Genomic DNA, 12428 nt, shown 5'->3' on the forward strand with positions numbered 1-12428 from the left:
ACATTTACCTGTCACGAATAAAATTCAATGTCAGTAAACATACGACTTATACCCTAATGCTTATAACCTATAGCCTATAACCTATAACCTTTAGTCTGTAACCTATAACCTAAAGCCTTTAACATATAGTCTATAACCTGTAGCCTATAACCTATAACCTAAAGCCTCTAACCTATAGCTTATAACATATAGCCTATAACCTATAGCCTATACCCTATGACATCAAGCCTATAACCTATAGCCTATAACCTATAGCCTATAACCTATAGTCTATAACCTATGACATCAAGCCTATAACCTATAGCCTATAACCTATGACATCAAGCCTATAACCTATAGCCTATAACCTATAACCTATAGCCTATAACCTTATAACTTATAGTGTATAACCTAAAGCCTATAACATATAACCTTTACGTCATAGCCTGTAGAAATTCGTACAAGCTGGAAGCGGGAATTGTACCCGGACAAAATACGTGCTTTATGTACTATATATATAGTGAAAGTGATATTTCTTGTCTTTTAACTCGCGAAAAATTGTTAATAAAGAAAATGTCCAGAGACATGTTCTATGCTGAACTTTCCTAAATTGGTTTCTCTTCTGCCCTTTGGAAAACGGATTACATATTATTGATATATCACAGTTACCATGACTACTTAACACTAAATGATCATCTGATATATCACAGTTACCATGACTACTTAACACTTAATGATCATCTGATATATCACAGTTACCATGACTACTTAACACTTAATGATCATCTGATATATCACAGTTACCATGACTACTTAACACTTAATGATCATCTGATATATCACAGTTACCATGACTACTTAACACTTAATGATCATCTGATATATCACAGTTACCATGACTACTTAACACTTAATGATCATCTGATATATCACAGTTACCATGACTACTTAACACTTAATGATCATCTGATATATCACAGTTACCATGACTACTTAACACTTAATGATCATCTGATATATCACAGTTACCATGACTACTTAACACTTAATGATCATCTGATATATCACAGTTACCATGACTACTTAACACTAAATGATCATCTCAGATATAGGACCAATTCAATTGGTTCCAGATCATTGTTTGAAGTATCCGCTCAAATTATCCGGAAAGTTCAGATAATCAATTCTCATTTTAACGTTTATAGCACGTCTCTGGGGAAAACAAACCCTTACACTATTATAACTTTAAATCAAATATGTCTGCTTGGCAACGCGAAGCGATTTATGTGACGACTCGCGGCTGGATGCTCAAAATATTGTTTGGGCTTCAGATGGTCATTACAAATGCTGTTTCGATTTGTATCTGATTCTGTGTGAAATTCAATATTAGATCAAAATCTTGTTGGACAACCAGAGCACGAGAATGTCTATGTTCTCTCTTACCAAGGCAATGTCCATCCTCAGATCTATTGTTTAACTGAATGTTTTTGCATGTTACAGGTCAGAGCAATCCTAAGCACCACACGACATCTACGAAATACTTCTCTGGCAAAGAATAGGCAGCGATTGGGTTAGCCGACGGTTTCTGCTAGGACTGATACAGAGAGCTTGAGCACCGAATGGAAATTTCTAAGAAACGTTGATATCCCCAGTTACAGCCAACAGGCTCTTGTGTATTCTTCGATCCTCAATTTGATCATTGTTTTTGGATTTATGCGTTTTCGTGATCACTGTAATTTCGGTATGTTGGATAGAATAGGAGGAAAGTCCGTCCGGAGTACGTACCTAGTTTTATTCACAGTGCTTCCGGTATGCTACTCCTTCAACTCCGTTACCTTTTACGCCATTATGCCTCATATGAGGACACTGGAGAAAACAATCAGAACTAAAATGTTGACCACGAAGTACTTCCTGGAAAGGAGAAGTGTAGACCACTCAGTCCTCACGCGCAAATTTCACATCGATTTCCATTTTAAAATGCTACCAAATTATTCTCCAGGTGAAATATTGGATACGTTCTGTGAAAGTGTTTTCCCAAAGCACACCAATGCTTTATTGTATCTTAAATCAAATCGGGGAAATATTGTGAAGTCTTCACGTGATGTGATTGTGGACATCGCCAAAAGTATAGGATACCCTGTGATATCGTGGGACCCAGAATTCCCGGGAGCATTACAGGTAAGTAATTATATCTATAGTATTTACAGGTAAGTAATTATATCTATAGTATTTACAGGTAAGTAATTATATCTATGATATTTACTGGTAAGTAATTATATCTATGGTGTTTACAAGTACGTACTTATATATATGGTAATTACAGGTATGTAATTATATCTAATTTTATTTACAGGTAAGTAATTATATTTATGGTATTTACAGGTACGTACTTATATCTATGGTATTTACAGGTAAGTAATTATATCTAATTTTATTTACAGGTAAGTAATTATATTTATGGTATTTACAGGTAAGTAATTATATTTATGGTATTTACAGGTACGTACTTATATATATGGTATTTACAGGTAAGTAATTATATCTAATTTTATTTACAGGTAAGTAATTTTATTTATGGTATCTACAGGTAAGTAATTATATTTATGGTATTTACAGGTACGTACTTATATATATGGTATTTACAGGTAAGGTACGTAATTATATATAACAATGACGTAATTATACTTTAGTTACAGAGAAACACGAACGAATCGAAACAGATGCATCTGACTTTCAAAACAGACGCATTGCCAAAATTCAGAAAGGGCATTTATTGATGAAAAGTTGCTGACGCAGAGTAATGACAATAACAGATTTTTTTCTTGAGTGACATAGACAAACAATGGCTTCACGAGACCTATGACGTAACATGCCGCCATTATTGTGTCCAATGCCTGTAACAAAGTAGTGATGGTAATGAGATGGAAATTGATGTATTTTGTAGATTATCCTAATCATTGAGTCCGTACCCTGTAGTACTGTACAGAGTCCGTACCCTGTAGTACTGTAAAGAGTCCGCACCCTGTGGCACTGTACAGTGTCCGCACCCTGTGGCACTGTACAGAGTCCGTACCCTGTGGTACTGTACAGAGTCCGCACCCTGTAGTACTGTACAGAGTCCGCACCCTGTGGTACTGTACAGAGTCCGCACCCTGTGGTACTGTAAAGAGTCCGTACCCTGTAGTACTGTACAGAGTCCGTACCCTGTAGTACTGTAAAGAGTCCGTACCCTGTAGTACTGTACAGAGTCCGTACCCTGTAGTACTGTAAAGAGTCTGCACCCTGTGGTACTGTACAGAGCCCGCACCCTGTGGTACTGTACAGAGTCCGCACCCTGTGGTACTGTACAGAGCCCGCACCTTGTGGTACTGTACAGAGTCCACACCCTGTAGTACTGTACAGAGTCCGCACCCTGTTATACTGTACAGAGTCCGCACCCTGTAGTACTGTAACTTGGATACAAAACCTTGTCTGATTGTAATGGCAGTGTCTGTTGACAGTTATATTGATGTGGGTATCTTTATCTATGGTTCTGACTAACATTCCGCATCTTGTGGTCAAACATGCCCTTATATAAACTATCAATACTTTCCAGATGTCGCCATATTTAAACAAGTCCCGTGATTTCTTAGCTCTGACTTATAAATAAAATATGTAGAACTAGCTAGAGGTTTGAAGGCGGGAGGTGAAGCATAATTAGATATACAGATACATCACTTACTCAATACACATTGATAACTATCCCACACTAGTAATACTTAGTATCAACGCGTTCACCCCAAAAAAGGAAACTGTCTTTTACAGGCTGTTGAAAACAAGTGATATGTCTGTATATTTTTACAGATACACAATTCATATTCCCTAAGAATGAAGTTAAGTGCAGGATTAGTGTATAATGTCGATATTCTACATATGATGAATTTAGTGTATAATGTCGATATTCTACATATGATGAATTTAGTGTATAATGTCGATATTCTACATATGATGAATTTAGTGTATAATGTCGATATTCTACATATGATAAATTTAGTGTATAATATCGATATTCTACATATGAATTTAGTGTATAATGTCGATATTCTTCATATGATAAATTTAGTGTATAATGTCGATATTCTACATATGAATTTAGTGTATAATGTCGATATTCTACATATGAATTTAGTGTATAATGTCGATATTCTTCATATGATAAATTTAGTGTATAATGTCGATATTCTACATATGATAAATTTAGTGTATAATGTCGATATTCTACATATGATAAATTTAGTGTATAATGTCGATATTCTTCATATGATAAATTTAGTGTATAATGTCGATATTCTACATATGAATTTAGTGTATAATGTCGATATTCTACATATGAATTTAGTGTATAATGTCGATATTCTTCATATGATAAATTTAGTGTATAATGTCGATATTCTACATATGATAAATTTAGTGTATAATGTCGATATTCTTCATATGATAAATTTATTCTACATATGTATAATGTCGATATTCTACATATGAATTTAGTGTATAATGTCGATATTCTACATATGAATTTAGTGTATAATGTCGATATTCTTCATATGATAAATTTAGTGTATAATGTCGATATTCTACATATGATAAATTTAGTGTATAATGTCGATATTCTACATATGATAAATTTAGTGTATAATGTCGATATTCTACATATGAATTTAGTGTATAATGTCGATATTCTACATATGAATTTAGTGTATAATGTCGATATTCTACATATGATACATTTAGTGTATAATGTCGATATTCTACATATGATAAATTTAGTGTATAATGTCGATATTCTACATATGATAAATTTAGTGTATAATGTCGATATTCTTCATATGATAAATTTAGTGTATAATGTCGATATTCTACATATGAATTTAGTGTATAATGTCGATATTCTACATATGAATTTAGTGTATAATGTCGATATTCTTCATATGATAAATTTAGTGTATAATGTCGATATTCTACATATGATAAATTTAGTGTATAATGTCGATATTCTACATATGATAAATTTAGTGTATAATATCGATATTCTACATATGAATTTAGTGTATAATGTCGATATTCTTCATATGATAAATTTAGTGTATAATGTCGATATTCTTCATATGATAAATTTAGTGTATAATGTCGATATTCTACATATGAATTTAGTGTATAATGTCGATATTCTACATATGAATTTAGTGTATAATGTCGATATTCTACATATAATAAATTTAGTGTATAATGTCGATATTCTACATATGATAAATTTAGTGTATAATGTCGATATTCTACATATGATAAATTTAGTGTATAATGTCGATATTCTACATATGAATTTAGTGTATAATGTCGATATTCTACATATGAATTTAGTGTATAATGTCGATATTCTTCATATGAATTTAGTGTATAATGTCGATATTCTACATATGATAAATTTAGTGTATAATGTCGATATTCTACATATGATAAATTTAGTGTATAATGTCGATATTCTTCATATGATAAATTTAGTGTATAATGTCGATATTCTTCATATGATAAATTTAGTGTATAATGTCGATATTCTACATATGATAAATTTAGTGTATAATGTCGATATTCTTCATATGATAAATTTAGTGTATAATGTCGATATTCTACATATGATAAATTTAGTGTATAATGTCGATATTCTTACATATGATAAATTTAGTGTATAATGTCGATATTCTACATATGAATTTAGTGTATAATGTCGATATTCTACATATGAATTTAGTGTATAATGTCGATATTCTACATATGATAAATTTAGTGTATAATGTCGATATTCTACATATGAATTTAGTGTATAATGTCGATATTCTACATATGATAAATTTAGTGTATAATGTCGATATTCTACATATAATAAATTTAGTGTATAATGTCGATATTCTACATATGATAAATTTAGTGTATAATGTCGATATTCTTCATATAAATTTAGTGTATAATGTCGATATTCTTCATATGATAAATTTAGTGTATATTGTTGATATTCTACATATGAATTTAGTGTATAATGTCGATATTCTACATATGAATTTAGTGTATAATGTCGATATTCTACATATAATAAATTTAGTGTATAATGTCGATATTCTACATATGATAAATTTAGTGTATAATGTCGATATTCTACATATGATAAATTTAGTGTATAATGTCGATATTCTACACAGGAAGAATTAACCCCAAAAGCAATGAAAGAGCGCAAAATGTGATTGTCACAAGAAAAGTGCTAAGATCAGACACTGACAAACATTTCTTAGATTAGAGACCGTCACACATGCTAATGGGTATCAAACACGTCCAACATCATGTCACACAACGAAACCACCAGATTAACGGGGTCAAACACATCCAACATCATGTCACACAACGAAACCACCAGATTAACGGGGTCAAACACGTCCAACATCATGTCACACAACGGAACCACCAGATTAACGGGGTCAAACACGTCCAACTTTATATCACACAAAGAAACCCTCAGACAAACTAACGAGCATCAAACACATCCAACTTGATATCACATAACGGAACCACCAGGTTAATGGGGTCAAAAACGTTAAACTTCATATCACATAACAAAACAACAAGGCAAAGTAATGAGGTCAAACACGTCATATCATACAACGGAATCATCAGACAAACTAACGGGGGTCAAACACTCCCAACTTTATATCATAAAAGTAAATTGAACAATTCCTTATGAGATCAAAGTGGTGTCCAGAAATCGTTTTTTTTTTAATTAAAAGACAGTGTAGAATAGTTTGTAGAGACTCGAAACACAAATAACCTGTTCCTCCTGACTTCAAACACACAAACTAGCATTGTATGTCCAGACACAAAATAACAGACGAAATGTAAAACTGTTATCGTCCATGCTCCTAACAGCCCTCTTGTAATGAAGTCACCGTATTGATATTTAACGCCAGCAGACAATTTATACGTTGTACGTTTTCTGTAAGAACGCAGACACTTACTCTCAAACAGACAAATGTTAGTAATCTCTCACAGGAAAACATGTACAACGACATATCCCAAATCTCAAGTCAAAGGCAGACTTAATGAGTCGACAAGAAAATTAGCCGTTACCTTTGTTTGAAGGGTATTTTGGGCACTGAGAGTAGTTCCATATCATATAATTTTTATAGTCTTCTTCCAAAAATCACTGATTTGCTTGTATGAAATACTTGAGAGTCTGAGTTATATCTTATTTACACACCCAGGCTACATATCGATCATAAGTTTCTTTATTCATCTAACTGTCCCATGAGCATGTGAAACATTCTGATAACCAGAAAATCAATACTTGTATATTACATATAATTCAAACCGATACCAATCTCATTTACATCTTCCATTTAATTATGTGGGTTATGCCCCTTGCCAAACCTCTTCTGAACGTCAGAATATGTTATGCTATACATAGTTTTTTTATTTTGTAAAGCTCTGTTATTTATACCGACGATAAATGCCTTAACGAGCTACACGTAGTCCTGGTTACTTTCCCTACACATCCTGCTGTTCTATGTAAATCATATTTTGATTTAAGCCAAGTCATTCTTTACCGACTGTTAAATATGTCGACTGGAATATTCATATCGATGCTCGCATCGCCATTTCTATGTCGACGACGATGACGTCATAATGGCGCGTGTGGGACGTAATTTATGGGGCGTTATACAGTTTTTCTGTTTATGTAGCGACATTGTCGTGTAAATGTTGATACTTCAAACAATTTTTTATTATTGTTAAGAATCAGACATTGGTCCGAGTATTGTAGTCATAATGTGTCGTTCCTTCATCACGCGCTGATATGGAACTAGGGTGAAGTTTATCAGTTGACAAACGCCACCTTGTTAAGAGGAAACTCAATATTGAAGTATATATATAACGGAGAGTGATTCTTGGTTGTCGTAATAAAATTACTTCTCTTATCAATCTGGAAAGGACGAAAACGTTTGGGGACTGAAAACGTGTGAGCTAGCTCTGTATCAGGAACAGGATAAAATGGTATTGTTACAGGAACAATGTGTAGTGTACAGTATACACGTCATTCGTGGGGTGTTAAGCTAATCAGAATGAAATAATCAAACAGGAAATAGTATGACCGAAGAAAAACCTGGTCTATTCCCAGACAGAGCCTTTACGGTTTCTATACTGGTCGTTAGAGTAGCTGTGTCATAAAACAGTGTTAATGTGAGTGTTCTTGTATCGTTGTGTAACACTCATAACTTAACATGATTAGTCTCAGATTGTAAAGACACATTTTAGATTCCATTGCGTTGATAATCTAATGCTGGTAACCATTGTCACGGAAATTGATTGATGGTGTCGGCGGTAGTGTTGATATCGTGCTTTCGGTGGGATAATTCATGCAAGTCTGAAAACACTGGCTCCTCCAGCCTCTGAGATCAAGATATAGTCAGTTGTTTATTTCGCATTTATTGACGTACATCTCAATGTTTCCTTTTCCAGACTCTGATAATGTAAAGAATCTGTATCTTTTGTCATTTCGTACCATTGTCTTTAGTGTTGAATATCCGCAACACATATTTTGTCTAAATACTTTCAAAACTTTCTAAAATAACCTCACAATGCTCTTATGTTTTGCTATTGTGAATAGCGAATTCATGTTCAACTTTTAACGGAGGGGCTATTTTTCAACAGAAAATATCAAAATTTGTATACCTACCAAATTATTAAAACAGTAGATGTGTTAGGACTGGGAGAGGTGTATGGTACAACAGTGTCGTAGTCACCCTTCAATTTACGACATTATGAAGTTGAAAAGGAAGCACATCATCAGATTACACCATACTTAGTACCTGTGTCAGGTTAGGGTCAAGGTCAAGTCTGGGTTACAGGTCGGGGGGTTATCTATCAGAAGTTTATGTCTGTTATAATGGAGGTATGTATCATTGTCCATGGGTACGAATTCGAAATATATGGACTGAAGTTTAGCGTGTTTACATTGAACTAGCGTTTACAAGGACGACTTATAGGCTACGAAACCCAGAAAAGGAGCCCGGTCGACCTGTATGTAAGTTGCTCTGCAGAGCGGATACAGTGAAACACATATAAACACCGCGCCGATATGTAGATACATATATTCAGGAAAATGTTTAAATGCACCAGGCATTCAAAATGTATATACATAAGCGAGGTAAGTAATTACATCAAAGTACACGCAACAACAGAGAGCGTATTTCTGTGACGGATAATTAGCTTGTCCGATTCAGCGGTACAATTGGCTCAGTCCCATGAAATATCCAACTGCTTTCTATCTATCCTAACCTGGAATTAGACAGAATATAGATTCTTTGTATCGTGTATGTTTGAGAGCAAGTCATTCTGCTACCATTTGGAATTCATGTTAAATCATCTTGAACGATAATTTGTCTACGCGGATTGTTTCTTTTACATAGCCTGTTAATATCAATAACACAATAATTTGTGTTATCATGGCTGTAGCCGAATGTCGAACACATATTATTGTGTACTCGTTTCTGGTTAGTATCTCCGGGTCCAAACAAAACCAGCAGACAAATACCAAGATGTTTTCATTTACAAATAAAAACAGTAGACAAATACCAAGATGTTTTCATTTACAAATAAAAAACAGTAGACAAATATACCGATATTTTCATTTACAAATAAAATAAAATATTTTATATTCACATGTGCAAAAACAACATAACTACGTCTCCAGCACAGTATAGGGTTACATACACATGGGATTATATGTAACCTTGATAACCGTTAATATCGAACATTTGATTTGTATTATGTCACCTCCCCTGGGCTATCTTTTTTATCACTTAGGAAATAAGTCTTCACGCACGAGTTGTTACCTATGGCGTGGGAAATGTCAATAGATGTGTTAATGTGTGGAAACTCTGAAGCTTTAAACACAAATATCCTGTTCTGTTTATTTTGACATCCAGTTTATGCCTGTTCCCCGTTAAATTTTGCCAGTTATTCGAGAAGGCTTTGTTAACACCACTCTCATTAAGGCTGATGGTATTAAGCTATACTTTTAATGATTCACCGGCAAATTAAAAAAACAAACTTTTCTTTTTTTAAACAACAGCGATACATTTAAATCCACATGTTTTCAGTTTTGATCTGTTCAATTCTTCAAACAATCAAAATTCTAACAATCGTTGAGTCACCGAAAGTAACACTAGCTGGTGATATGGTGATTGAAAATGTAGATATTTTCTGGAAATATCAAAATTACACCGATATGAAACATGATGACAACTGGTTTATTTTCGTTCATAGTATTCACGTAAACGAATATTAATTTAGAATCTACAGATGCTTAAAGTACTGTTTCTGAGTCACTGGGCTCTTAATAGTATTGTGTTTGGAATCATTTCTGCTCATTGTGTTTACATTTACTAATTGCAAGGCATGTCATATTTGAACATCAGTAATGCATTAGCTGTAATGTAATGAATGGAAAATGGGCGGGGGCTAATGCACACCCCCACATGTTGTGCACAAACATTTTATTTGCAAAGCAGACAATAATGGCTTAAGACTTTAAACTTGACCACCAGGTCAGGTGTAGACCTTTGTGATTTGATGCTAAGGTTTTTGACCTTTAACCTTGACCACCAGGTCAGGTGTAGACCTTTGTGATTTGATGCTAAGGTTTTTGACCTTTAACCTTGACCACCAGGTCAGGTGTAGACCTTTGTGATTTGATGCTAAGGTTTTTTACCTTTAACCTTGACCACCAGACCAGGTGTAGACCTTTGTGATTTGATGCTAAGGTTTTTGACCTTTAACCTTGACCACCAGGTCAGCTGTAGACCTTTGTGATTTGATGCTAAGGTTTTTGACCTTTAACCTTGACCACCAGGTCAGCTGTAGACCTTTGTGATTTGATGCTAAGGTTTTTGACCTTTAACCTTGACCACCAGGTCAGCTGTAGACCTTTGTGATTTGATGCTAAGGTGTAATTTCGAGCTGATTCTTCCCAATGTTCACGAAATATCTTGTGCAAAAGCTTTTTATTTCCAAAGTGGTCAGCGTTGACCTTCAACCATGACCAATGACCACCAAAATGAAACCAGATGAAGACCATGATGGTAAGATGGTATAATGTTTATCTAATCAAGTGTGTTTCAATATCGTCAAGTTGCTAATTTGGTATGGTAGAATTCTTCGTGTAGAAACTTAATGTTGCACTGGGCAAATACGAAAACAAATGCACAGAATATCGACGGATATTTTTGTGTACAGTGAAGGTATTTCGCTTGTACAGAAAGATCGTATTAATTCATAACCGATTTGTTAACGCTGGTAAATGATAGGCCGAAGTCATCTGACGGCAATGCCGGTTAATATTCAAACGTCGATGTTTGGTTATGTTTCCTCGTAGATGTATATTTTGTATATTTTGACAAGGTCTGTAGATATACGTGATCACATTCAGAACGGCTCTAAGACAGTATTGCTGGCTTTGCTGCTGTCCTTATCATATTATCCCCTCTATTGCCTCCAAAAGATGTTTTCAGACCTGACAAAAAGCTGCTGCAATGACATGCATTACTGTGTTTTAGTGTTTTATCAAATGGCATGTCCGTCGAATTCTTCTGACAGCACGTTGTTACTTCAGTATTTCAAAAGGTCGTTTTCCAATATAGTCATTTGATGGATACGTCGGCCGTGTACTTACATCATCAGCTGTCAGAATATTCTTCACTACAATACAATACAGCCCCGTTTACACGTGTATTTGGAACGAGCTGACACGCACATTTGTTTCTTAATATAAGTGACATGGAGGACAGTCTACAACATAAAATAGACTGAATCGATAGAATAGCTTGTTACTTGAAGACGGTTAGATGAATTAATGGTAAGTGATAAGTAATTAGTTTAGGTAACACTAGAAATGCTATCCCAGGGCCAAAATGATTCTGTTTTTTCTGTTTTTCTCTTGCATTATTAAATATCATCATGAAATTTTCAACTGCTAAACACGACATCACAAAATCTTAATGACACCATGCTTTATGTGACGTCACAATAACTGAATTACGCCATGCTTTATGTGACGTCACAATAACTGAATTACGCCATGCTTAATGTGACATTACAAAATCTTAATGACGCCATGCTTAATGTGACATCACAAAATCTTAATGACGCCATGCTTAATGTGAGATCACAATATCTTAATTACGCCATGCTTAATGTGACATCACAAAATCTTAACTATGCCATGCTTAATGTGACATCACAATATCCTAATTACGCCATGCTTAATGTGACGTCACAATATCTTAATAATGTGGCTTAGAGCTATTAACATTCCATCTGTAGAGCAGATCTGAAATTATAAGTTGTTTCAAACAATAGTATTTTGTTAGAAC

General features: G+C 34.1%; 1 protein-coding gene across 1 annotated transcript in view; it reads left to right on the plus strand.

The window, feature by feature from the left end:
* Nucleotides 1-1692: 1692 nt before the first annotated feature.
* The window catches only part of LOC132555770 (glutamate receptor ionotropic, NMDA 2B-like), a 68135-nt gene continuing 57399 nt past the window's right edge, over nucleotides 1693-12428 (plus strand). Inside the window, exon 1 of the mRNA XM_060220134.1 lies at nucleotides 1693-2157. Within this exon, the coding sequence (XP_060076117.1) occupies nucleotides 1693-2157 (465 nt within the window). The remainder of the gene's footprint in view (nucleotides 2158-12428) is intronic.

Source organism: Ylistrum balloti, unplaced genomic scaffold (genome assembly GCF_031769215.1).
Source record: "Ylistrum balloti isolate Yb309-2 unplaced genomic scaffold, AGI_CSIRO_Ybal_v1 Utg370512, whole genome shotgun sequence".
In the NCBI taxonomy this organism is placed as follows: domain Eukaryota; kingdom Metazoa; phylum Mollusca; class Bivalvia; order Pectinida; family Pectinidae; genus Ylistrum; species Ylistrum balloti.